Here is a 27,471-nt window from a genome sequence, read left to right as displayed (position 1 = left end):
GGATCTGCCGCTCAGACGAGGGATCTGCCTCTCAGATGAGCCATCTGCTGCCACCCACCAAGGCACCAAACACTGTGGCTCAGAGCATGCACAGCACCTGTTAGCTGACCATTTCTGAGGCCAGGAATTCAGGAACAGGGTGGCTCTCATGAGACTCTATCATGAGGTCGGCAGGGCCGCCTCACTTGAAGGCTGGACTGGGCTGGACCATCCAGGGCCAAGGTGGTCTTGGCGGGAGGGCCTCGCCCGGGGCTGCTCAGTGCCCTCACGACGAGGCAGCTGGCTTCCTCCAGAGCAGGGACAGAGTGAAAGCAGAGGCGCAGGTGTGGCCTGGGCTCGAGGTGACACCCTGTCCTGTCCACGGGGTCCTGGCCTCATGCAGTGCAGCCCTCGGAGTGGGAGGGGCCACACAAAGCTGTGCAGACCACAGGCGCAGCTCGGGGGTCGGGGGAAATCAGGCTGAGGGAGGCACACGTCGAGGTCTGCATCCCCACTAACAAGGGGAGCACCCGCGGGGAGGCCACGTCCTTCTCCAGGCACCCCTGACTCCACGAGCCTTAACCCGCACCCCTGAACCCGAGCCTTTACCCGCACCCCTGACCCCACGAGCCTTTGCCTTCCCCCCTGGACCCCACAAGCCTTTACCAGGCACCCCTGAACCCCACATACCTTGAGCCCCAACTGCACGACAGCTGTGGTTTGATCGTTCCAAGCAGCACATCTGTGGTTCCAGGTCAAAAGGGATTCTTCGGCGAGAAAGGCACAGAGGGTGATGTCGGCTTTCCGGGGATCACAGGCCTGGCCGGAGTCCAGGGCCCTCCTGGATTTAAAGGCCAAAAAGGTAAGGTCCGGCAGTCACACCACCCTCCTAGGCCGGGCTGAATGGTGCGGCTGAGCCCGCGGTCTCTGAAGGCCCAGAACAAGGCTGGCGGCTTCTGCCTGTCCGCCTGCCCCTGCAGTCACAGCCAGGAGCTCCCCGGCATATCCACCCTACATGCACACAGCCCGGCTGTGGGGGACACTCGGGACTGGCGGCCGTGTCTGTGTGCCCGTGTGCACAGACAGCTCCAGTGACCGGCCCCCCTTGGCGTCTGCGTTGCAGAGTTCGTCGGAGGGCCCGAGTTACAAGGCTGAATTCCTTTTGTGCTTTTTCTTGCTACTGTTGTACTCGCTGTTGCCCGGCATTTGTGAGCACAGGGAGGCTGGCCCTTGAAGGGCCTCTGGGCTCTGCCCAGGCTCCCGTGCAGACCCGAGAATATGTACACACGAGCTCTTCTGTTGGCCAGGCTGCGCTCACACCACCAAGGCCATGGGGAGGGAACGCTGGTCCTTACCCACCCAGCCCCTTAGCTGGAGGCCGGGAGGCCTCGGGGTGCCTGCGTCCCCACTGAAGGATGTGTCTGTCCCCCAGGCTTTCCAGGACTCACAGGGCTCCAGGGGCCTCAGGGAGACCCGGGACAGGCTGGAGCACCCGGCACCAAAGGAGACTCCGGCTGGCCAGGGAGGCCAGGCTTACCAGGTAAGACGAGCCCCCCCTCCCAGACACAGTGCTTGCCAAGAGGTGTTTCCTCCCCAGAAGGATGAGCACAAACCTGCGGGAGACCTCAGGGTGACCCTAGATCAGCACCCGGGCAGGCCGGCCTGGGGGCAGCGGCGAGGGTCCCCATGGAGCCGGGCCCTGTGCAGCCCTTGAAGGGCCTGGGGGCTCCACGGCCTGGCCTGGACGACCCTGCTCAGGGGACATGCCCTCGGCCAGTCGCGTGTCCCGTTCAGGGGGTGCACCCTGACCCCGCATTCACTGCCCCCATCCCAAGAGGAGCTGTGACCTGGGTCCCGCGTCCTACTTTAGAGAGGCTGATCTCCAGAAATCCGGGGGGGGGATAGACGCGGTGCCAGGCCACGACTTCCAAGCACAGCTTTCACACACAGTGACCCGTGTGTCGGAAGAAACAGCCGCGGCACTTCCCAGCCCCCCTCGGGCTGTGAGGAGTCTGTGAAAAGAGTCCAGGAAGACAGCGTTTAAGTTAGTGTTTCTCTCGGGCGACATGGGAGTGACTGACTGGCGTGTCCCCATATTTGCTGAGCTGCTTCCTGGTTGTCCCACCTGTGAATACAGCAGGGGCTTCCCTCGGGGCTCAGATGGTAAAGAACACTCCCGCCATGTGGGACCCAGGTTCCATCCCTGGGTGGGGAAGATCCCCTGGAGAAGGGCATGGCAGCCCTCTCCAGTATTCTTGCCTGGAGAATTCCATGGATGGAGGAGCCTGGTGGGCTACAAGTCCACAGGGTTGCAAAGGGTCGGACACAACTGAGCGACCAACACTGAACACGCTGGGCGGACGACAGTCCCGCAGGAAATCGAAGCATCTGGCTGTGTTGCGGGTCTCTCTCTGCTCTCCCGAGAACTAACCCTGATACTCCCCCACAGGTCTGCCCGGCCTCCGAGGCATCGGTGGATTGCACGGCTTGCCAGGCAGCAAAGGCTTCCCGGGATCCCCAGGTAGGGAGCCCCGAGGCCGCGCCCAGCAGTGGGGGGGTCCCTGGGGGGCCGCCGGGGACCTGGGGTGGGGGGGAGCTCAGAGAGCTAGACGGCCCATCCCTGAGGCCGCAGGGACTCGGTCCCGCTGGCTGCTGCACAGACTGGGGGGCTTAAATAGCAGCAGGGGCTCCTCACAGCTCTGAGCCTGGAGGTCTGGGGACGGGGGTGCCAGCGCAGGTGGTCCAGGCAAGGACCATGTTCTCAGCTCCTCTCTGTGTCCTGATGTGGTAGAGACAAGCTCTCTGGGGTCTCTTCTTGCCGGGGGCCCACCCTGGGGGCCTCCTCTAACCCCGATCACCTCCCCAAGGCCTTCCACCAGACCCCACCATGTGGGGCCTTAGGAATAAACATGTGGGTTTGGGTTCGGACAGGACAATTCCACCCACAGTGGTGGCTGGTGTACAGGGGCGGGCAGGGGCCGCCTGAAGGAGACACATCCATCGTCTCCGAAAGCCAGTGAGTGTGAGGTTGCACGGCTCCCCGCTTCTGTAACCTCCGAGCACCATCGTGTGTGGCTCCGTTCCTCAAAGGGAATGGAATCCCCTCTCTGCTTTAAGCTTCCTTTTTACACTTGGATGTGCAAAACTCTCGGCCACTTCCCAGATATTTCTTTGTTTTAAATTTAGTTCCTTTCATCCTAAATCTTAATGCTAGGTCATCACTTCATTTTTAAAAATGTATTCACTGAACTAGTGATATTTGTAAAGTGTACGATTAATATAACTTTTTTCAAACTTTTATGGTTTTCTCTTCAGATCATAAAAATTACTTATGTTGAGTGGAGAAAAGCTTTAAAAAAATACATGTGAACAAAAGAAAAGAATCACGCATAGTTCTACCACTGCTTTCAGATCACTGTCTTTATAGCTGTTTTATATAAGCAAGAGTTCATCTGTCTATGGTAAATTTGGGTGTGTGTCATTGTGTGTAAATTCACACACTCATCCTTCAATTAAGGTTTCAATTCCAGTTTAAATGCCCAAGTTATGTCGCTCTTTCCTGCCACCCACTGCTGTGAGTTCCTGATGTGTGAACAGAACAGATTTTAAATAGTGCTTTCCCTTTTAAGCCTCAGACGTAGCATCCAGAGCCCCAGCCAGGAGCCTGGGGACCCTGGGCAGGTCCCAGCTCAGGACCATCTGCATCTCAGGATCCAAGCCTTTTCTGAGGGGCCTCGGAATTCCCCGCTATGAAGTGAAGGGCTGAGCTTCGATCCCCAGTGTCCCTTCTGAGTCTCGGGCTCGGGGGTATCGAGGCTGCTGGGAGGCCGAGGTCTCCACGCTGTCGTGGGCTTCTCTAGTTTCCGAGTCTCCCCTTCCTCTCGTGAGAAAGGACTCTGCCTGGTCCAAGACACTGACGCCATCTCTTCACCCGGCCGCAGGTGCGGACGTCCACGGGGACCCCGGATTCCCAGGCCCTGCGGGAGACAGGGGTGACCCAGGAGAGGCCAACACCCTTCCAGGCCCCACGGGAGCCCCGGGACAGAAGGGCGAGCGTGGAGCCCCAGGTGAGGCCCACACCCCAGCACCACCGTCTGCACCCCCAGAACCAACCATGCCGCCCGTGAGTCTGAGAGATGAGCAGTCGGAGCAGGCTGAGTGCTGACCTCTGGGGAGAGTTCCCTGTTGCAAACCTCCCTCTGGTGTTCCACGATTCATATACCCCATCGCAATCTTACTCCATCGGGGTTAACTGTTGACCGCCCCGCCTTGGAGAAAGGATAAGATCACGCTGCATCCCGGTGGTGCCGGGCTCCGCCCTCAGGTGCACACAGGACTGCTGGGGAAATGACTGCGCGAAGGCGTCGCAGCCCGAGCTCTGCCCGTGTGCCGGCCTGGAGCGCGGCAGGAACGGACTAGGGCGAGGCGGTCTCAGCTGCTGAGAACGAGACCCCCGCCCAGCCATGCGGCGTCACCCAGTGGGCTTTGTTTTCTGACACCTGGGCCCCCCCACACCCCCGGCTCAGCCTAGTGTCTCGTCCGAGGCGGCCTTGAGCCAGGCACTGCCTGTGGAGCCAGCAGGGGTGCTGGATCCAACAGGTCATCACACCTGGGCCTCCAAGACTCGGGTCTGAACACTGGTGCTCAGGTCAGAATTACGCCTGAAACCAGAACCATCAGCCCCTCAAAGGGGAAGGCAGGCCCTGAGGAGGCCAGCAACCCCGACTCCGATGGATGGGGCGGCGGGTATCCCGCAGACCCCATCATCTGATTCTCCCCTGGGGCTGTCACCTCCCCTCCACTTGCACTAAGCAGAAACCCCAGTATGCGTTGGTACCCGAGCCCCAGCCTTGATCTGAAGGCAGGGGGAGGAGGGGAGCTGGCCAGAGGGGCTGCGCCGTGAGTCCAGGGGGCTGCTGGGGCTCACGCAGTCCCGCTCGCGGCTGGGGTCCAGGCCCCATTCAGCAGCGTGGGCGTCTGCCCATCGCTCAGTCCCAGGACAGGCCCATCACACAGGGTTTCCTCCGGGAGGCACAACTGTCTTCCCGAAACTCTGGACCGCACGTCACTGTGAAGTCTGGGGGCCGATCGAAACAGCCAGGTCACCCTCAAAAAGCAAAGAAAGGCAGAAAAGGCCTGAGATAGACATCAGGGGAGCCTGTTGACACCCTGAATGGGACTCAAAGCCCCCCTCCTGCCTGTCCAGGAGTCCTGCGGGGCTGCCTGGGGCCACCAGTGAACCCCTTTGAGGAGGTGAGATGCTCGTTCAGCCCCTGTGGGCCAGGAGGATGGACCCACCCAGGATGCTGGACGTCCACCCAGAGCCCGGGATCCTGGGGGTGGCCCAGAGAGGACGGGAGTGGTCACGCCATCCACCTTGGGTCCTCCCAACATGGGTGCTCGCTGGGACCCAGGGCTGCTCTCAGCCAATGCCTGCAGGGCAGGGCCAGGCGTCCCCCTCAGGTGGCCTCGGCAGCTGGCTGCTGAGCAGGAGGCGTGCCGGAGAGGGCAGCCTCTAGCAGAGCCAGGGCCATGGGCCCCGTGAGCAGCAGGAGGGGGCTGGCGGGCGTGTGGGCAAGAGCCCGCTGTGGGCACCTCTCCTCGGCAGCTCTGTTCCTGAACGGTCGAGGGCACAGAAAGGTGGTAACCCAGGATGGAGAGCTGGGCGCTGGCACTGATCAAATTTCGTTTCCCTCCCAAGGGGAGCAAGGCCCGATTGGGAGTCCCGGCCTTCGGGGCTTTCCAGGCATCACCCCTCCCTCCAACATCTCTGGGTCACCAGGGGACGTCGGCGCGCCTGGTATATTCGGCCTGGAAGGTGAGCGGGGCCCACACCCTGTGGGCTGGAACTTCTGGGCACAGAAACCTGGTCACTGGAGGCAGGGTACACCTCCGATTCCCCCTTGAGGATGTGATTCTGAGGGAGACAGGTCAGACAGGAAGGACAGCGCTGACTCCACCAACAGGAGGACCCGGGAGGGTTCCCTGGAGGAATCAATGGGCTTTCCCCAGTGAAGCTGCGATAAGGAACCCGCCTGTCAATGCGGAGACGCAGGTTGGATCCCTGGGTCGGGAAGATCCCTGGAGCAGGAAATGGCAACCCACTCCAGTATTCCTGCCTGGAGAATCCCATGGACGGAGGAGCCTGGCGGGCTACAGTCCACGGGGCTGCAAAGTCAGACACGACTGAGCGCAGAGGACAGCGTGGGGGCCAGGGGCCAGGGCTGGGGACGGGGGAGGAGAGTGCTCAGTGAGGACAGAACTGCAGCCGGAGGACGAGCCCGTGAGCGCGTCCAGGGAAGGATGGTGGTGACGGCGGCGGGATGATGCGAACGGACCCCAGGCCTCTGGACGGCCACTCCAAGGTGGTTAAAATGGTAGCTTTATGTTAGCATATTTTAGCACCATAAAAAGCAGAGTCAGCTGCCCGGGGTCGCACACTGGCCGAAGCCCATCGCCCAGGGGTGACTGCGTGCACCTCCCCTGTACACTCGTCCCTCTCCTGACTGACAACGGCAGGTTATCGAGGGCCCCCGGGGCCGCCCGGGCCTGCAGCTCTTCCCGGAAGCAAAGGTGATGCGGGGAGTCCAGGAACCCCGGGAAACCCCGGGGCCAAAGGATGGGTCGGAGACCCCGGGCCCCAGGGCCGGCCTGGCGTACTCGGTCTCCCGGGAGAAAAAGGTAACGGGTGTCCTGGGAGGAGGGAGGGCTTCCCTCAGGGACGCTGGTCAGAGATGGCCGGAGCCTCCCCGCACTGGCCCCGCGTGTCCTCAACATCCTGCTTGTCCTGAAGGGCCCAAAGGGGAGCCGGGATTCATGGGCAACATAGGCCCCACTGGGAGCGTGGGCGACCGAGGCCCCAAGGGACCCAAAGGAGACCGAGGACTCCCAGGTGAGTGGGTCTCAGGGGGACGCCTCGAGGTCACCGTGTCGCGCCGGGGCGTGGGGGCGGCAGGGGTGCTGGCAGGGCCGTCTCTGCAGAGCAGCGGTTCTCATGCCTCGCCTGGCCTTCCTTCTCCCTTCCAGGTGCCCCTGGTCCCGTGGGGGCGCCAGGCATCGCAGGAATCCCCCAGAGGATCGCGGTCGAGCGGGGCCCAGTGGGTCCACAGGGCAGGAGAGGCCCCCCGGGGGCTCAGGGGGAGATGGGGCCGCAGGGCCCCCCCGGAGAGCCAGGTGGGAGCCCGGCCGGGGGCCGCTGGGCGGGGACTGGGTGGGCTCCCTGCCTGCCTGCTCTGTTTCCACCTGCCTCCTGCCCGTGGCACTCACCCGTGTCCCCGTGTCCTTGTAGGTTTCCGTGGGGCGCAGGGCAAGGCCGGACCCCAGGGACGAGGTGGCGTGTCGGCCATTCCTGGATTCCGTGGAGACCAGGGGCCCGTGGGGCTGCAGGGACCGGTGGGCTTCGAAGGTGAGTGATGGGTAGGGGGTGGGGAGGTGCCTCAGCTCTGCCGTGGGGCTGACAGATGGACCACAGAGCTCAGGGAGGGGTTGGATGAGCCCCGAGATGAGCAGCGCTGAGGGGCCGCCCCCCTAGTCCAGCTCCCGGGTTATCAGGACCCACCCCGTGACCCCTGCCCCTGGCAGAGCACCTGGCACGGGGTCCCCAACACAGGCTGGCTTCCTTCCTTCCCCTGAGACATCAGATTCCTGAGCCCGCGAAAGCTGAGGACGGTGAACTGCAAGTAACCGACCACACTATAGGCGCCAGTGTGCAGTCTGTTATTGTCGACTTTAAAAATTATCCGCACGTGTGCTGGATGGGTTAGGCCAGAAGTAACAGCCACTCATGAAAACAAAACAAAATTCCCGGAAGTTGCTGTAACCCACCTGCGCTCGGTTTGAGCCAGTGATGTGCGCGGTAGAGACAGGCTGTGTGGTCACACCCAGACCCCAGCAAGCGTCCACATCACAGCGCTCGAGCAGGAGCGCCTGTGACGCGCGGTGGGGGCGGGGAAGGGCATCGGGATGAGGGGACGCCCCATGAGAGAGACAGGCTCACCTGTTGGGGACAGGTCAGCCGTTCTGCGGTGTCAAGGGCAGAATTGGGGCCCTGGGTGGACATGTGCGGAGTCGGGTTTCAAAGCCCAGGAATGGCCACTCCGTGAAGGTCCAGCAGGGAGCCCTGCAGCCTGCGAGCCCTGCAGCCTGGCGGAGAGGAGGCGGGCGGGGCTGGACCGCAGTGCCCCTGGGCCCCTGCACACTGACAGACGCTGCAGTTCCCACTCGGAAGGGGGTGCCCGGGGGTCGGCTCACGGGGCCTCTGAGTCCACGCCCCCGCTACCAGCCCCTTCATGATAGCCATTCCAGGTTCCTGAACGGGGAGGGGGGACTGAGTGGGGGTAAGTCCTCGCCAGGAGGCTCTCGGCCCCAAGGGCAGAGCCACTGACCCCAGCCTTGGGGACACGAATGTCACTGTGCACGCCGCCAGCACCATGGACTATGGTGAGCGCGGCAGCTGCAAGGCAGCCTCTCTGTCTCGCCCAGGGGAGCCGGGCCGCCCCGGGAGCCCCGGCCTGCCCGGCATGCCTGGCCGAAGCATCAGCATCGGGTACCTCCTGGTGAAGCACAGCCAGACCGACAAGGAGCCCATGTGCCCCGTGGGTATGAACAAGCTCTGGAGCGGGTACAGCCTGCTCTACTTCGAGGGCCAGGAGAAGGCCCACAACCAGGACCTGGGTAGGTACTGCCGACCAGCCCCACCGGGGGTGACAGGACCCAGTGGCCACAGTCACTTCCTGAGTCCTCGGAAGGCACCCGGCTGCTCCAAACCCGGGGTCGGGATGCGGGCACTGCCCTGTGCCCAGGGCCCTCTGTAAGGGCAGGCGGAGGCGCCAGTGGAGGCCCCCCGAGGGATCGGAGAGCCCGAGCTCGCCCCTGCTCCGCCTCGTGCATGCTGAGCTCTTCCGGTGGCCGGGGCATGGCCGGGCCCGAGCGGGCGGGGCACCCGGGGCCCCCCCTCCCCGCACACTCAGCCGCCTCCCTCCGCAGGGCTGGCGGGCTCCTGCCTGGCGCGGTTCAGCACCATGCCCTTCCTGTACTGCAACCCCGGAGATGTCTGCTACTACGCCAGCCGCAACGACAAGTCCTACTGGCTGTCCACCACCGCCCCGCTGCCCATGATGCCCGTGGCCGAGGAGGACATCCGGCCCTACATCAGCCGCTGCTCCGTGTGCGAGGCCCCGGCCGTGGCCATCGCAGTCCACAGCCAGGACGTCTCCATCCCCCACTGCCCGGCCGGGTGGCGCAGCCTGTGGATCGGGTACTCCTTCCTCATGGTACGTGCTGCGCACCTGCTGTGACTCAGAGCGAGGGCCCAGGTGGGGATCCAGGTCCACTCCCCAGCCGCCTGTGGCCGGTTTAAGACTGATGGGGCGGTTGTCCAGGTTGCGCCCTGCACAGAGGCACCTGGCCCAGGGGCGCGTGGGAGCTGCGATGCCGCCTGCACTTGGCTAATGGGGCACGTTTGGCCTGGCGCTGCCCCCGTCCAGCTGGGACACAGTGGTTTGCACCAGGCCTTTCTACAACCCTAGTGAGGACAGTTTGGCTCTCATGACAGCATTCCTTACAAGCTTCCTGTTAACGCCACTATCACAGGAAGAAAGGAAAGTCCAGAGGGGAGCCTGGGTCTTGTGGTGCGTTTGTATTTATTATGACTGTCGTAACTCCCATTGTATTGACAGGATACCCAACATGTTAAATATTTCATAAACTATGTCAATCACATTTTATATATATATATATATATATATATATATATAAATTATACAATGTTTGCTAATCTTGTCAAAACAATAGGGGAAAAACCCTGGAATCTAGGAAAGGAAGGAAAAGAAACAAGAGTTGATTTTTTTAACATTTTTAAGGGATTACTGCTGCAGTAATTTGAAGCAACAGGATCACTAGGTTCTGTGCAGGGACAGGCAGCGTTCTACCTTCAGGGGCTCCTCCTGTCAGGGACCTGGAGACAAGACAGAGCAGCCCCGTTTGCCCCTGGGTCACAGAGAAGGAAGCGCTGGACCCTCTATGTTTTAACTCCCATCTGAAATGAAAAAGGAGCATCTTCTCTGTCATGGGAATGCTTGCACTGTATCCTGAAGGTCAGACAGCGCGCTCTTATGAGCATTACATCTGAGCCATGTCAGAGGAGAAGGGAGAAGCACACTGGCGCTAGTGGTCAGGAATCCACTTAATGCAGGAAGCATAAGAGACGCCAGGTCAGTCCCTGGGTTGGGAAAATCCCGTGGAGGAGGAAGTGGTAACTCATTCCAGGGCTGTTGCCTGGAGAATCCCATGGACAGAAGAGCCTGGCGGGCTGCAGTCCGTGGTTCACACAGGCAGGCTTCTCCTGTCCTTCCTCATCTCCCTGGGTTCACTCAAACTTATGTTCACTGAGTCGGTGACGCCATCCCACCATCTCATCCTCTGTCGTCCCCTCTCCTCCTGCCCTCAATCTTTCCCAGCATCAGGGTCTTTTCCAATGTGTAGGCTTTCACATCAGGTGGGCAAAGTACTGGAGCTTCAGCTTCAGCGTCAGTCCTTCCAATGAATATTCAGGGTTGATCTCCTTTAGGATGGACTGGTTGGATCTTGCAGTCCAAGGGACTCTCAAGAGCCTCCTCCAGTGCCACAATTGGAAAGCATCAGTCACACATACATACATATACATTCTTTTTCACATTATTTTCCATGATGGTTTATCACAGAATATTGTACAAAGTTCCCTGTGCTCTACAGTAGGAACTTCTTTTATTTTTTCTTGGAAGAAAAAATAAAAACAAGCTAACATGTTGGCATCTCTTCCGCCTGCTCCCCCGCGCAGCACACGGCCGCCGGCGACGAAGGAGGAGGCCAGTCACTGGTGTCGCCAGGCAGCTGCCTGGAGGACTTCCGCGCCACGCCGTTCATCGAGTGCAACGGGGCCCGCGGCACGTGCCACTACTACGCCAACAAGTACAGCTTCTGGCTGACCAGCATCCCGGAGCAGAGCTTCCAGGGCGCGCCGTCTGCCGACACGCTCAAGGCAGGCCTCATCCGCACGCACATCAGCCGCTGCCAGGTGTGCATGAAGAACCTGTGAGCGGGCGCCGCCGGACACGCCCCTTCTCCAGGCCACGTGCAGTCCCGGGCCACTTTGGTGCTTATTCTTAACTTATTACCTCAAGACGCCGACCCCTAAAGTGACTGCATTTTTTTTTTTCTTTAAAAAACACACCAAAAAGAGAAAAAGGTTACCAAAGGAATTCAGCACCAGCATTTGGACCAGATAGGCCCTTGCCCCCCACAGGTGCTGCCAGCTCCCCCCAGGTCTGCAGGACACCCTGTTCCCCCAGCACGGGAGGCCGCTCACCTCCCGCTCAGGCCGTCCGGAACTGCCCCGAGCTGTGCGTCGCTGATGTCCTACTACGCACCCGTGTACTCACTGCGCTCTCAGCCACCGCTGTTAACTCACTTAAGGGGGGGTGTGGACGGATGAGGCAGCTCAGCCCGCAGGCTCCGGGGGGGTGGACCCAGGCCCCGCTCTCTGAGCTCCCAGGACGCAGCACTGTCCTCTCCAAAGTGCTGGTGACGTGAAGGATCTTCGTCCCCCAGGAGGGCCAACTGCACCTCCTTGCGTCGGAAAAGCCACTGCTGTTGGCGCCCCGCCGTTGCGCTTCCCACCGCGTCCTTCCAGACCTTTGTGCCGTCTGCAGCAAGACGGCAGACTCCGTGCGGCCGGCAGAGACGCCCCGCCACCGTGGGCTGGCCTGAAGATCCACCCCCGTTCTGTGTGCTGGACTGTACTCCTCTGACTACCGCCTCCACTGTAACCAGCCCAGAATAAAAGTTACTTTTCAGCATTTTTATACCCCACATTGTTGCCTGCCTGATTTTCTCAAGTTCGTTAAGTTCAGTTCAGTCCAGTCACTCCATCGTGTCCGACTCTTTGCGACCCCATGAATCACAGCACGCCAGGCCTCCCTGTCCATCACCAGCTCCCGGAGTTCACTCAAACTCATGTCCATCGAGTCAGTGATGCCATCCAGCCATCTCATTCTCTGTCGTCCCCGTCTCCTCCCGCCCCCAACCTTTCCTAGCATCAGAGTCTTTCCCAGTGGGTGAACTCGTCGCATGAGGTGGCCAAAGTATTGGAGTTTCAGCTTTAGCATCAGTCCTTCCAATGAACACCCAGGACTGATCTCCTTTAGGATGGACTGGTTGGATCTCCTTGCAGTCCGAGGGACTCTCAAGTTCGTAGGGCAGGGCATTTGCGCTGAACCCCAAACCCTGCATCCCGGGCCAGCTCCGCACTGTGCTGTTTTTTCCAGATTTCAGCAGACTGAACCGAAGCCTGTGGTACTGTCATTGGTTTCTCAGGGAACTGGATTTGTGTTTACAATGTGGTGATGTTTACAGAAAACACTCCCAACCTGCACTCACAGGAGTTAGGAGGGAGGTACCTCTAAACACACTGCCAAAGTCATTCAACCTGCCCTGGCATAACGTCCCGAATCAAATCCCATAAATCAAATCTCCAAGACACATTTCTGGCTTCAGTTTCTCCAGAACCTGCTGACGCCTGGGCATCCAGCTCACAGGGTTTATTTTTACCCTTCGGAACTCAGTCTCACGTTAGACCTTCTCTGAGAACAGTGTGTACAGTCACAAAGTAAGCATTCCACGGGATGATGTTATTCGAATGCGATCAGCCCTGGGCTGGCCTGCCTTCCCCGGCGCCGCCCGAGCCAAGGGCTGTGTGCTGGAGGGTTAAGTGGGGCGGGGTCGCCGGGCAGAAGGAGGCTGCCTCACTGCGGGGCTCAGGCCTGCCGCCCGGCCCCCCACGCGGAGGAAGGCCACACCAGGACCGCTAATGGGCACACTTTCCGCCTCCGGCTCTCGCCCCCAGGGGCCAGGCTGGGCCACAGGCTCAGGAGTGCTGAGCAGGCGCTGAGCACCCCAGGGGAGGTGGCAGAGAGCCAGGGGAGGCGATGGGAGTTACTGTAGGCTCCACCTGCGCACAGCTGGTTTCCATAGCCACAGTTACAGTGGGCAGCTGAGCCCTTAGAGGCCGAGGCCAGGGCCTGAAAGATGCCCACACAGGAGGCTGGGGGGCAGCTGCTCTTGCCAGACCCCGGTCCCCGGGACCGTGGGGCAGTCACGACGCTTGCCACAGTGCCGATGACTCCTGCTCGATTTGGTCTCGCAGCTCCTTTTAATTGGATGAGTGATCCTTTAGATTCCACACTGTTTCACAGTTTTCAAAACTTTCACACCCATGGTCTCAGATGGTTTAGCTTTGCTCCTGTGGGGTCCCAGGGCATTAGGCGCCCAGCATTAAACACCGCAAAGTCCTGGACTTCACACCTAAAACACGTAAGGCGAGCAGACCAAGGCCAAGGTCTCATACATAACTGGATGCCGAAATGTAAACCAGAAAGCAAATCAAATACAGATGGATAACCCGCCTCTGCTTGTGTCCATGAGCCCAGGATCCCGCACAAGTGTCGCGATTACGGCTGAAGATTCCTGGTCTGAAGTCAAACAGCCAAGCTTCTGAACCTTGACAGTTCAAGCTGCCTTTCACAGACTCGTGTATGCTGCGTGCGATTTCTCTGGTCTAGTCTCTCAGGGCCTAGAACAACCACCAGCCCAGAACCTAAGGGTCCTTGAGTGGCCAACACTGTCCCCACTTTGCCAAGACTGGGCGCCCTGGAGGTCAGAGTCACAGCCTCCAGACGCCTCATAAGGTGGCTGCTCCCACCCCCGCCACAGACGGCGCCCGGACTCAGTGAAACCACAGGAGCCGCCTCTGGACACACCCTGGCCGGTTGGAGAGACACCGAGAGCCGGGCTGAGCCGGGGAGGATTGCTGTGGCTCCCGCTGCCCGAGAAGAGCCAGTCGGGAGGACGCCGGAGCAGAAGGTCGGGGGGCCCTTGGGAGAGCTGAAACAGAGACCCCGCGGGCCACGGTGGTGTCCTAAGCATTAAATCCACTCCTGTGCGTGGAAGGGCCTGCAGAGAGCTGGTGTGCACACCCTCATGTGAGTTTGGTGTCACATCCCAGCCTCAGGAGGAATGGGGTGGAGACTCCCCATCGTTGAGGGGTTTTAAAGATGTTCCCATGGAGACGAGTTATCCAAAATAGGCCGTGCGTGGGATGAGCTAGAACTGCTCTGCAAATAAGTTCCTGCCATGCACGGAAAGGGTGACACTGAGCTGCAGGAGGTCGGTGAGCCCGCACAGCCAGCCTGAGAGAACAGTCCGCAGGCTATGCGTTCAGGGACACGGAGCCCCCGCAGCCCCAGAGCCACACGCACAGGCACCCGCAGCCGCTGGGGGGCGACGTGAGCACAGAGATTCCATCTGTCTTACCTGCACCGGGGACACCCTGGCTCAGGCCACGCTGGGCCCGGCCCCACCGTCAGGCAGCCGCTCCCAGAAGGGACCGTGGGTGGCGCGTTCTTTACAAAGAGGGACAGCAGATTGTGGGCACTAAGCAGGGGGGAGGGGAGGATGCGGACGTGGATGACTTTGGAGACGCGGGCCCACCCCGGCCCCCTCACTGTGGCCCCACCGACACAGCCGTGACCTCAGCCCTCACTCCACCCTCACGGTTAGGCAAGGAGGGCGCAGGGACCACCCTCCAGGCACCACCCGGCTGGAACGGCCATCGCAGGCACCCGGTGACTTCCGGGCTGTGTGGTCTCCGGAGCAGCCAGCGAGGCTCTTGGGTCCCACCTGTGTCCAGCCTCAGCTCCCACTGCTGCTGGGTGTTTACTGAAGGCACACGTACTGGTGTGCATGTGTGTGCACAGACTCACACATGCACACACACGCGTGCGCACACACACGCCACATACACACACACGCCACATACACACGCACACACGTCCCTCAGAAGAGAAAGCACCTTTTCCGGTTCCCGTCCTTCCCAAACATCACTCACAGCCACTAAAAACAGAACTTCAAAAAAGCCACAGTCCAAGTCACAAAGGCAAAGCTTCGTGAAGCAAATGTGTTTTCGGGTGAACCCGACGTTTTTTACAGCAGTGAAAAAAGGAAAGCAAGGCTCTTCAGGCAGTCCTCCCGCTCGATGGTCACCTTCAGGGACGGTCACTCGTCCTCCCTGCCGAGGACACCGAGCTCAGGGTCCTCCCGGGGGCCCCACCCCCCAGCCTCCATGAGCTGTGACTCTCGCTCCAGTCTACAGAGAAGGAGGTTCGACCTCAGGGGTGCGCCACCGTGGATGAGGCGGCAGGTACTCCACCCCGAGCCCGCTTCCCCCGATACCGAGCCCACGGCCCCAGTTCACCGCTGTTGATGGAGCCCCAACTCCACACGGGGCCCAGGTGACTCAGAGTGACTGCAGGGGGGAGGTACATCCCAGGGGCCCCAACACCCTCTCTGCCTGCACGTTGACCCCAGGGGCCCGGCCGAGTGCAGACTGGCTCACGGAGGCCCTGCCTCCTTCCGCAGCCAAGTTCAGGAGCCAAGGGTCTCCGGGGTGGAGGCAGAATGGGAGCCTGTGGGTCATTCAACACGTAAAACAGCCTTAAAATCACAGCCACTTCCCAGAGACTGCTGGGCAGGGTCCAGCTTTTCCAAGATGGAGACCCACATGCTCGCCTGGAGTTGACCTCCCTTACTGCACACGTCAGAAGACCCCTCTGCCTTCTGCCTGCAGGCTCCTGGCAAGGAATTCCTGCACTCAGATTATGAGGACTCTGATCAGGGCTCCCCACAGCTCCCTCCCACCTGGAGGACCTTGCCCCCAACTAGGAGCCCCCGATACACAGGGAGGAATAAGTCGAAGATGCCCAGGAGGAGGAGGGCGGGGTCCCTAGAGACACACCGCAGGGCGGCCCAAGATGACGGCGGCCCGGGGCCCGCCCAGCTCTCCTCCCAAGGATGCTGGCGGCCCTGGGCCCATGAGACGAGGGCCCATGAGACGAGCGCCCATGAGACGGGCACCCAGGGGACTCCCTCTGGGCCCCTGTGACTCTGCCAATGGACAGGACCAGATGGTGTAAAAATGAGAGGCGCTCCTCATCTTGGGCAAGGGGTGACTTCCCTTTAGAAACCTGCACAGCCACGCCGGCCTCCAGAAAGAAGGAGGCTCCACAGGCCCCGGACTTGAGCTCAGTGGGGGCCTCATCTCCAGCCGCCCGGGGCTCCGGCCCCAGAAGCACCTGGCCTTAACACTGGGCCTGGGTCCTCACACACCCACACTAGCTGCCTTCCAGACTGTCCTCCCAGGTGAGGGCCAGTGAGTTCAAGGCCAATCCATGGGAGGGAAGAAGGTCCTGTAAAGGGACAAGGTTGACCTTTCTCTAGGATCCAGCAAGGGAAGCGGGGCCCCACAGCCCCCAGAGCAGACACACCGTGTGCGGCGTCTGCACTGCAGACCTGTGGGTGGTATCTACACTGCAGACCCAGCAGCCCTGCCCAGTTCTGACAGGGCAGGCTAAAGGATCCATCTTCGAGAAGTGGGAAAGATGGGAGGAAGATGGGGGTGGGGGGGCGCAGAGGAGGGCCGGGCCCCCAGTTACAGGAAGGAAAGGACCACCGCAGCTGGAGCAGATCCTGTACCGCAGCACTGGAGAGGCCACCCCAGCTCCCACACAGGGTCCTGCTTCCCGGGGCCTGCGTCCCTCGGTGACTCATGGGCATCGTGGCCGTTCAAGGTCATCAGCACAGCCGCTCTGCACGTGCAGGGCCGGCGCAGCTCCTGGGAAGCACGGGTCAGTCCAGCCCCTTCTCTCTGGAGGACAGGACCATCTCCAGTTACTGCCCACAGCACCATGGGCACTGAGCCCCGCTCGCCTCGGCCAGAGGGAGACCTCGCTGGAGGCAGAGCTGCCGGATGTCTGCAGGAGGGGTTCCCAGAACAGCAGGCAGCACCGATTCCACCAGGAGAGCAGGTTCAGAAACGACCAAGCTGCTCTCATAAGATGCCAGCCTCGCAGCCTGAGAAGAGGGGCACCCGTGTTTCCAGCACCCAGATTACAACATGCGAGTGTGCGTGTGTGCTAGCTCAGCTCAGTCGTGTCCGACTCCTGGCGGCCCCACGGGCTGTAGCCCGCCAGGCTCCTCTGTCCATGGGATTCTCCAGGCAAGAGTACTGGAGTGGGTTGCATGCCCTCCTCCAGGGGGTCTTCCCGACCGACGCAGGGATCACACCCGAGTCTCTTATGTCTCCTGCATTGGCAGGCAGGTTCTTTACCACCAGGCCCCACCTGGGAAGCCCAGATTACAACATAAGCATCCTCTAGTCAAGGCTATGGTTTTTCCGTGGTCATGTATGGATGTAAGAGTTGGACTGTGAAGAAAGCTGATCGTCAAAGAATTGATGCTTTTGAACTGTGGTGCTGGAGAAGACTCTTGAGAGTCCCTTGGACTGCAAGGATATCCAACCAGTCCATCCTAAAGGAAATCAGTCCTGAATATTCATTGGAAGGACTGATGCTAAAGCTGAAGCTCCAGTACTTTGGCCACCTGATGCAAAGAGCTGACTCACTGGAAAAGACCCTGATGCTGGGAAAGATTGAGGGTAGGAGGAGACGGGGACGACAGAGGACGAGATGGCTGGATGGCATCACCGACTCAATGGACATGAGTTTGAGTGAACTCCGGAAGTTGGTGATGGACAGGGAGGCCTGGCGTGCTGCAGTCCACGGGGTCGCAAAGTGTCAGACACGACTGAGCCAATGAACTGAACTGAACTGAAGCTTCCCATGAAGGACGCCTCAAGCCCCCTCGGAAACACCCAACCTGGAGCTGCCATTGAGAAGGTTTCTAGGGACACTTGAGGGAAAGTTCAGAAGGTAAACCCAGGGCCGTCCGCAGCCTCCCAGCCCCAGAGCAGCTGCGTCTGAACTTGAGAAGGAAGGAAAGAACATTCGAGGTCCCAGCCGAGGACCCCCTCCTTCTCCACCAGCTGGCTCACTAGGGCAGCTGAAGCCTCCTGGTCGGGTACTGGTCCCCGAGAGGTTACGACCAGAAACCCGTGCGTGAGCTCAGACCCCGGGACAATCTCCCTGGCAAGAGCCCAGACCGGCACCTGGGGTCCCCCTGGGATGCAGCCCAGAGCACAGCCTGCTCTTCAGGGCTGCTGGGAGGGTGCAAGGTTCACGCGCTGTTGATGGAGAAGGCGCCATCCTGGGGCCGTCCTCCGGGACAGGGGTCATTCAAGGGCACGAGCCAGGGATGCTCAGAGCAAGACAGAGCGGGAGGAAAGGGCCATGAGAACTCAGCCTCCCGACCTCAGAGACAGAAGTGACTTCACGGTATGCTTCCCTCCACAGCCTTCATGATCGGCTCCTGGGTCTCCCAGAGCTGTCCCTAGCAGAGACACACTTGAAGGAAAAACAAATACACCTTCCACCCACTAAATAGGGAACTAAGCTACGTCGATGAAAAGTAACTGAATTGACTCTCAGATGTTGTAAGGAGTCTGCCTGCGACGCAGGAAACCCGCGTTCGATCCCTGGGTTGGAAAGATCCCTTGGAGAAAGAAATGGCAACCCACTCCAGGATGTTCGCCTGGAAAAGCCCATGGACAGAGGAACCTGGCGGGCCACAGAGTTGCAAAGAGCCGGACACGACTGAGTGACTAACACTTTCACTTGCACAAGAAAAAAAAGCTGTGTTCTCACAGCCTCCCCATCTTGGCATCTCCTAAGAACAAAGCTGACCACCCACCGCCCCTGGAAAGGTTTCAGATTCAGCAACTGCCCAGGCAACCTGCACAGGGTCAGCAGACACAGAGACTTCAGTTTTGCTTCTATTATTGGAACTTGTGTCTTCAAGACAACTAGGCATACAAGCCAATCTAAGGATCTGGAATTTGTAAGGGTTCAATGCAGCAGAAAGACAGAAGTGTCCTAAGCTCACACAGCCATCAAATCACCCAAGCAGCCCCAGCAAGGAGCCCTGTGCTGCGATTAGTCGCTCAGTCGTGTCTGACTCTGCGACCCCGTGGACCGTAGTCCGCCAGGCTCCTCTGTCCATGGGATTCTCCAGGCAGGAATACTGGAGTGGGACGCCATTTCCTCCTCCAGGGGATCTTCCCCACCCAGGGATCGAACCCGGGTCATCCTGGCTTGGCAGGCAGATTCTTTACTGAGAAGCCCAGTGAGGACCTGGGGTAAGAATCTGGTCCCAGACGCTGCAAGAGTGTGAGGCCATTCTTCACCCACAGTCCTCATGAGAAGCTGCAAGTCTGTGGAACAGACAAAAGCCCACGGGGGCACAAATAAGGTCTAAACCAAGGTTCTTAAAATAACTTTTAATAATAAAGTGGCTCACAATGCTGCAAACAATACAAAAACAGCGATTCCAGGTTTTATATAAATTAACGTTTGTCAAGAATCGTTTCGAGGCATCAAGACACAGCACCGAATGGCCAGGTCAAAGGTAAGTCACAGTGAAGAGGAGCCCTGACAGTCACGCAGGTGTGGAGACGGGGGACGCCTGTCAGAGGCCAGGTGTCAGGACGGGGCAGCGAGGGGACGCCGGTCTCCAGGAGCCCGGATTGCAGGTGGCTCCCCCGGACGATCCGTCTGCTCCCCACCTCCCGGGGCAGCGATGGACGCGGGGGCCCTTGTCTTGGGGACTGGCTGGCACTTCCTCCCGGCTCCTCCTCGGGGCACAGTCCTACAGAGGGACCCCGATCGGCTCCGCAGCCCACCCGGGTCCCCAGGGCCGGGCCGGGGCACGTCAGGAGCAGCACCCGGATCTGGTCCGTGCGGGCGGCGGGGCGCCAGCGATGTCCACAGTCTGCGGCGCGCCCGGGGCCCTCTGCCGCAGGATCACGGGCACCACCATGTCGAACACCGTTTCGAACAGCAGGTCCACGTTCTTGCCGGTCTTGGCGCTCGTCTCGAAGCACATCTGCTCGGCGGCTGGCACATCCCTCTCGTCCAGCATCCTGTACTTGAGGATCTTCTTGTAAAAGGCCACCGCATCCTCCGGCTGCACCTGCTTGGACGGCCGGGGGGCCGGGCCGCCGCCGCCCCCCTGCCCGGGGTCACGACCTCCTCCCTGGCCGCACCCCCCGGGCGCCCCCCTCACTGAGGTCCACCTTGTTGCCCACGATGGCGAAGAGGCAGTCGGCGCTGGCCGAGTCCGTCAGGCCCAGGAACCGGTCCTCCAGCTCCAGCAGGCTCTGGGCGTGGTTCACGTCGTAGGTAAGGATGACGGCAGCCGCCCCTCGGCAGTACATGGAGCCGAGGCCATGGAACTGCTCCCGCCCTGCGAGGGGAGAGGAAGCGGCTGGTTATCTCTCCCGCCAGGAGGCACCCCCTGACCGTGCACGAGGGACCCCCGGCAGGGACCATGGATGGAATCGTGACCCCAGGAGTCGGTGTGGCTGCAGCTGAACCGGATACAGACCCTGCTGTGCAGAGTCAGGGCGACGGCCGGTCCCCACGCCAGCAGCTCCTGCACAGTCATGTCCACCCACCGCAGTGAGTCCACAAAGCAAGGTGGACACCCGAGCCCCACTCTCCACCTCATGGGCAGCGGGTCTCCTATTCCTGCATCTTACTCCAGGGCGCTTAGACTGAAGCGCTGCCACCAGGGTCTGGCTTCTGGATGACCCGGCCAGGAACCCCTCCCAGCAGGGCCGTCTGCCTCCCAGCTCCCAGAGCCCCAGGCCCTGCCCTGCCTCCGAGACCACCGCCCCAGACTGTGGGCCTCCCAGAGGAGCTCAGAACATACACACTAAGGAAACACGCTCTCCAGTAGGGAAAAGAAGGCAAGTCAGCTTTCGAGCCAAGCTGGGTGCTGCTGCGCAGACCACACGCAAAAAAGGCGGGGATGTCTCCCCGCCCCCAAGCCTGTGCTCCCCCTGCCCGAGCGGGCAGTGGCAGCGGGGGGAGAGGTCCTGGGTCCCTCACACCTCCTGTCCCTCCCTCCCCTGCCCTCGGGCACCCATCAGGGCTGCAGGAGCCCCGGGGGGGGGCAGCCCCCAAGGGGGACGGAGATTCCAGGAAGACCGGATGCCAGGACACAGTGCCAGACACAAGGAGCCCAGCCCCGGCTGCGCCCACCCTCAGCGCCTCACCCAGCCCGAGGCTCTTTGCCTTTTCAGTTCTCAGGGTGTTTTCTGAGCTGGGTAGTCACAGCCAGAACACAGCGTGGCTCTCCCCTGGCAGCCCTCCTCTCTGGTCGTCTGAGGGAGGGTGGGCACCCCTGAGGGCTTCTGTGGTGACTTTCCAGGGGGTCCCCGGCCCCCTTCCAGGTCCCCCTCCTGTCCTGACCTGGGTTCCCCCTGAGCCCCGGCGCATTCAGCACAGCCTGAGTGGAGGCCTCGGTAATGTGGCTGACAGACACCCGTCTCCACAACGACACTCAGGGCGATGAAACTCGCTGCACACATGAAGCCACAAAAATCCCTCCGTTTGTTTAGAAAAAGGAAAAGCACGGTGTTTTCTTACGTAAGATTTCTTGGTTTCGTAACAGCTTGGTTTGCTTTGCTAGGTGGTGGAGCCTTGTCCATGCCAGAGCTGAGATGACACCCTGCCCACATCTGAACCTTTACTCCGAACTGCAGACGCAGGGGGAGGGGGTGACGGGGAAAGTGAGGAGCGAGGGCAGATGACGGGAGCACGACGGGGACGGGGAGGCCCGAAACCCTGACGCGCCAAAGCCCTGAAGAACTGAAATTCTGTCCCGCCTGACTCCCTTCATTCTTTCACGTCAGATCGCCAGAAGCCCTGGACGCGAGAGGCCCAGACCACAGACGGCCGCAAGACAACGCCCCTCACACCGGGGTCTCCAGCGTCCACGTGGGACCGCGTTCATCCCCGGGTTTTCCCAAACGCCCCTCCCGGTTCCCCTTCTTCGTCGTTCAGGACGGGCAGATGGCTCACTGAGGGCACGAAAGGCAGCCCCTCAATGCAGGAGGGGCCCCTTCCGGAAGGCATCCCAGGCCCCTCTGCACAGGCGGAGGGAGACCCCCGCCCCCGGGCCTGCATGTGGAGCAGGACGAGCAAGCCCAACTCCGGGCGCTGGGCCTGTTCCTGGAGCGCCAACCCTCGTTCCGTGACCCGCGCTGAGCCTCGCTGGCTCAGCTGCTGCTGCTGCTAAGTCACTTCAGTCGTGTTCGACTCTGTGTGACCCCATAGACAGAAGCCCACCAGGCTCCCCCATCCCTGGGACTCTCCAGGCAAGAACACTGGAGTGGGTTGCCATTTCCTTCTCCAATGTGTGAAAGTGAAGTCGCTCAGTCGTGTCCGACCCTTAGCGACCCCACAGACTACAGCCCACCAGGCTCCTCCATCCATGGGATTTTCTAGGCAAGAGTACTGGAGTGACTTGCCATTGCCTTCTCCGTCACTGGCTCAGCACCTTCCATAAAAGAACGCTGCCTGCCGCCTGGAGTACGCTGGAATATGCATTCTCTGGGCTCTGGCCTTCGAAGATATAACTCATTTCCATTCATCTCAAAATAAAAGGTTGCAGAACAGAAAAATAATGATTGTCTTGTCGGAGGTGGCACCAGACCTGCAGACAATGGCCAGAACCAGGGACCCCAGCACTAAGCACTCGCATCAACCAGCCCAGCCCCTGCCCTTCTAGAAGAAACAGGATTCCAACTCGGGCAAGGTGGGTCTTGGGGACACTAATCGACCACATTCTCGGTCTGCTGGCTGTCCAAGCAGAGGGGCTACTCCTGGCCCCAACAACCCATCCCTCGATTTACTGGCCTGTCACGCGGCGAGCAGCCCGAGGGTGGACTCTGTAACAGGGAGACTCTGGGCATGTCCCGCCCCCGATGGAGGAGCCCAGGAGAGGCCCCTGGACCGCTTGCCCACTCTCCCTGGTGTCTGCGGGGCTCACCGTCCTTCAGAACACCCTGACACGCCTGCCCCGAGCTGGACTCTGACCTCGGCGGGAGCAGGCCCAGGAGTCTGCCTTCATTCCTCCCTGGGGTGTGTGGGGTGCAGCAGCCCCAGTGCCGCCTGGCCCTGCCCATCCCGGCCCTGCCCCCAGCAGGTCTCAGGTGGATGTGAGCCTCTCGGGTCAAAGCTCAGTTTTCACACCCTGCAGCAGTGGACTCAGCCAGCCCTGACCCAGGCCGGCAGGGAACCAGCGGCCCCCAGGCAGTCACTCCTCCCCAAGCCTCTGTGCTCCGTCCCCCCATCCCCCGAAGCACCCCAGCCTCTCTGTGCCCACCAGACCCCCCCCCATTTCCTCCCGGAAGGACAGGGCACGTGGAGGAGGTGGATGGCAGGCAAAGCTCCAGGGAGGGCGGGTCAGGGTGGGATAGTCTGCCCTCGTGTCGGACGCAGATGAGAAGATGCCCCGTCAGCGACGGCAGAAAGTGGACATCCCCCCGTCCCGAACTTGTGCCCACACAGCTCTGACATCTGTCTGCTCGCTCCCCAGGTGACACCAGCGCTTCACCCCCGGCATCCTGCACCTGACCCCTACCCCCCAACCCACCCAGGGCTCCTCCACCGGGCGGGGCACCAAGCCCCCAGCCCACCCCGCCAGCAGTCCCTGGCCAGGCTCTCACTGTCCCGGGTTCTAGTCCAGGGTCCAGAGGCCCCCGCTGACGACAGTAAGGCAGAGTGCAGGAGTCCGTGACCTTGATCCAGCAGACGGGGAGTATCTGTTCCCAGCATCCTCTAACCGAGAGCTCGCATTCCCTCCACTCCAGAGACTGCAGGCAAGCAGAAGTGACAGCAGGAGGCAACCCCTGCGCCTCACCACCGACAGCAATCACAGCGGCTTTCAAGCCTCACTTCTGTACATTTACCGTCAGCTCAACGTCTCAACGACTACTAACTTGCCAGTAAGGAAACCCGGTTTTCTGGCCAAACTTGGTACTTTACTGCACACGTTTAAATACAGTGTTCAGAGTAAGGGTCATGGGTTGGTGCCACTCAGACACAACGCAAACGAAGAACAATTGGAGCAGGGTCTCTGGAGCGTGGGTTGAAGGCAGGACACCTCCACGCATGTGTTTATGTAAAACACAGCGGCCTTTGCCAACAAATCAGCTTTCAGCCAAATGGCCGAGAAACACAAACGAGTTCCACCCCAGTCATTCTGAGATGGTCACATCCTGTCACCGACAGCAGCCTGGCCTCCTCGGGGAACAGCCTCCTGCCCCAGTGGCCAGCCCTGGAGAGAAGAGCCCGCAGAGAAGGACACCACATTTGGGAAAAGGGTCTCAGGGGCTTTACCCGACCATCACCTCCCTCGCTCGGAGAGGGACCCCGAGCCAGGGACCCACTTCTCCAACAAAACCCCAAGCGTTCCTCAAGCGATCTGCCGGGTAGGCGAGCTGGAGAGGGGGAATCCCGGGCAGGTCTGGCAAGAGGTGGAGGCACGCGTCCCGTGAGCCCCCGGGATGCTGAAGATAAAGCGAGTCCACAGCTGCCAGACCCCCGCCGCTGGGAAGGGCAGCCCGCTACCCCGGGCGCCCCCTCATCCCCTCCTTCCTCAAAGATAGCAGGTCAGCCCTCTGCCTAACAACTTAATTGCAAATTTCAGGTCAAACTGCCCTCCGCGCCTCCAGGCAGACACGAAACAGCATCTCTGCTCCCTTCGTGAACCCCTACGGGAGATGACGATCGAGACATCTCCCCAAACCGGCAGCAGGAGGCTTTAGTCAAAAAGAAAAGCAAAGAAGAAACGCTGCCCCACCATTACCACTGGGCCGCGACCTTCCTCTCACACACACTAATCTCACAGACAGTGAGTGGCAGCTAAGAACGCCGTCGGCTCCTGCCCGCTGATTTCACAAGAGGGCGGCGGGCGGGCACATCAGCCTCCGCGTCTGCTACATGGTCTTCTCTGAGGAGAGCAAGGCGACTGTTAATGCCCACGGCCTAAAACAGCTTTCCTTTCCAGATAAAACTGTCTGGTTTGCCCTTTAAAAAACCAAAAAAGTCAACAATAATAACAACAAAAGAGAAAGCAAAATAACTAGCTGAGCAGGACCTCAGTTCAGTTCAGTCGCTCAGTCATGTCCAACTCTTTGTGACCCCATGAATCACAGCACGCCAGGCCTCCCTGTCCATCACCAACTCCTGGAGTTCACTCAAACTCATGTCCATCGAGTCGGTGATGCCATCCAGCCATCTCATTCTCTGTCGTCCCCTTCTCCTCCCGCCCCCAATCCTTCCCAGCATCAGAGTCTTTTCCAGTAAGAGTAGGACCTAAAGCATCCCAAATGCCAGCCTGGAAAGAGATGGACGCAACTGCTGATCAAACCCTGCATCTGCCATCTACCCGTCAACCAACGCAAACAAGCTGAATGCCGTGACCCCAGCTAAAGAATTTACAATTGTGCAGTTTTCAGGTTTGAAGTTCTCAAATCTTGCTCTGGATCTAACCCAGTGCCTTTAGCCCACTTTCCAATGAGCACAGTGCCCATACTAAGACCAGCCAGTCCGACAGGGGACAGAGGCTCTGAATTTGGTCCGAACTGCCTCCAAGCGGGAGCGTGGCATTCCTGGCATCACGGAGGCAGTGAGGACGCGTGGTGAGGTGCCGAGACGCGGCTGTCTGCAGTTGGCTCTGGTTGTATCTGAACCCGAGGCTCTGCAGCACGTTTCCCGGGACTTTGTGAGTGCGCAGCGCGCCGGAAGGCAGGCCCCATGTCTGGCCTGCTGTAATCTCAGCTCCTGGACCCCTCCGAGCGATGACTTCCCCGTCTGTGTAATGGGCTTGAACTGGGATGCTCACAGCATCCTCCCCGAATGCTCGGATTCTGAGAAGGTATCTCTCTCTCACCTTCTTTCCCCAAGCCAGGTCCCTGAGCCCCGGCTCCAGAGCAGAAGCTCTAGGCAATCTGGCACTTTCCCCTTCTTCATGGTCCATTTCTGGGGACGTCAGGACACCAGGCTCACCCTGCACCAGCCCTGAGGGCACAATGAGAAAAGTCACCAGCTGCTGCACGTTTAACCAACGCAGCCGAGGCTCAGGCTGCCAGGCCTGGCGAACCCACGTGGCTGCTGGGCGGTCTCCCTCGGAGCTGGAGACAGGGCTGGGAGGAGAGGGCCCCGCGCCTTCACCTCCAGGAAGTGGGCTCCCTGGCTGTGGGCAGCCCGCAGGGCCAGAGGAGGGGCAGCCCAGATCTGGTCAGCCTGTCACACTGCTGACCAGTCTCCTACACCCTCCGTATTCGTACAAGGTGTGCTCTCGGAGGATGACCTTCCCCCATTCCTGGGGCGCTTGGTCATGCGGCTCCCGCCCACTGTGTCACTAGAGCTGCAAACCAGCCCTGGGCAGGAGGACAGAGGTCAGCGGCCACAGCCACCCGCTGGCCGCTGGGCGGTGAAGATCCACACCCAGCTTCCGTCTCTCTGATGCTGCGGGTGACGTCAGCTCCTGCCAGGTGGTGACCAGCACTTCAGCCTGAGGGGCCTGTCCTTTTGGCCACACAGTTTTAAATAACCAGAAACCGTGTCGCAACACTGGCTGCACATTTTAATCATGCGGGGGGAGAAGCTTTTAAAAAAAAGTACTGATGCTCAGACTCCCCCCACCCCGGAGCACAGGAACCAGGATCTGGGGAGCAGGTTCCCTGCGCCTTTGAAAGCTCCCCTGGAGGCCGAGATGTGCAGCCAGAAGTGAGCGGATTGGGGAGAGAAGAGGCGGTCACTCGGGGTGAATGACCCTTATTCTAGGCCAGCTGAAGTGCGAGGCCTACCAGGAAACGTAAGGGCAGACGCTGAAAGAAAGAGGAACTCTGAAAACACCCACAGAAATACTGATGTGGCAACAGATCCACAGAACCGGAGACGGGCAGAGACACTCCAGGGCTGTCTCTGAGACGACCCAGCACAGCCCGGAGAATCTCAGTCCAGAGGGAGCCGTGACGCGCTTCCTGCCCAAGACAAGTATAAAATGTGAAATAAAGCCCTTCTCCAAAGTTTCCAAGTTCCCCCGCATCACTGTAAACAAACCACCTGAAGGACGACTTAAGCTTAGCACAGCAGGGTGAGCTTCGACGATGGGTTACCATCACAGGCGAGATCCAGAACATTCTGTCTCATGTCTTGTCCACACTGACAGTGAGCCAGGTGCAAAACCGGCCCGAGGAAACAGCTGCCCCCAGGAGCGGCCACAAAGAACGGATGCTTACAGCTCTGCGGTGCAGGGTCCGTGCGCCTTCCCGGGGTGATAAAGGAGGTCAGCTGTGTGTGGGCCCAGCGCTGGGCATGCTGCCTCTACCTGTGTGTGCAGAGCCGCTTCATCGGAAAGTCCACCCTCCACCCGGAAGCTCCAGTACATGAGCGTGAGTGTCTGCCGCTGAGTGCCGGTGTGATGCGTAATCTTACGTGCTGACATGGCCAGGGCGTGGTGCCCGATCGTGTGGTCTGAGTCTGGGCGTTGCCAGGTGGGTTCTTTCGAATGTGATCAGTGTCAGCAATCAACCGACTTAGTAAAACTGATCACCCCCACGATGTGGGTGGGCCTTGCCCATCAGTTGAAGGGCTTTAAGAGCAAAGACTGAGATTTCCTGGAGGAAAAGGAACTCCGCCCCTAGACAAGCTG

The 27,471-nt window shown here is 60.2% G+C and overlaps 2 protein-coding genes across 2 annotated transcripts in view; one reads left to right on the top strand and one right to left on the bottom strand.

Annotated features, from left to right (window-relative positions):
* COL4A2 (collagen type IV alpha 2 chain) overlaps positions 1-11,826 on the top strand; it is a 160,928-nt gene extending 149,102 nt beyond the window's left edge. The window contains exons 37-48 of the mRNA XM_055426708.2: positions 734-841; positions 1,412-1,519; positions 2,429-2,500; positions 3,921-4,046; positions 5,681-5,797; positions 6,499-6,660; positions 6,773-6,871; positions 7,006-7,152; positions 7,268-7,384; positions 8,461-8,652; positions 8,965-9,251; positions 10,796-11,826. Of these exons, the coding sequence (XP_055282683.2) occupies positions 734-841; positions 1,412-1,519; positions 2,429-2,500; positions 3,921-4,046; positions 5,681-5,797; positions 6,499-6,660; positions 6,773-6,871; positions 7,006-7,152; positions 7,268-7,384; positions 8,461-8,652; positions 8,965-9,251; positions 10,796-11,053 (1,793 nt within the window). The 3' untranslated portion in view covers positions 11,054-11,826. The remainder of the gene's footprint in view (positions 1-733; positions 842-1,411; positions 1,520-2,428; positions 2,501-3,920; positions 4,047-5,680; positions 5,798-6,498; positions 6,661-6,772; positions 6,872-7,005; positions 7,153-7,267; positions 7,385-8,460; positions 8,653-8,964; positions 9,252-10,795) is intronic.
* A 7,399-nt stretch (positions 11,827-19,225) lies between these two features.
* Positions 19,226-27,471, bottom strand: part of RAB20 (RAB20, member RAS oncogene family) — a 34,526-nt gene continuing 26,280 nt past the window's right edge. The window contains 2 exon segments of the mRNA XM_055426710.2: positions 19,226-19,998; positions 20,000-20,205. Of these exon segments, the coding sequence (XP_055282685.2) occupies positions 19,672-19,998; positions 20,000-20,205 (533 nt within the window). The 3' untranslated portion in view covers positions 19,226-19,671.

Source organism: Moschus berezovskii, chromosome 13, assembly GCF_049115385.1.
Source record: "Moschus berezovskii isolate FMDL1 chromosome 13, NW_MosBer_1.0, whole genome shotgun sequence".
NCBI lineage: Eukaryota > Metazoa > Chordata > Mammalia > Artiodactyla > Moschidae > Moschus > Moschus berezovskii.
Note: the sequence above shows the minus strand (reverse complement) of the source record. Positions and strands in the feature narration are given on the sequence as shown.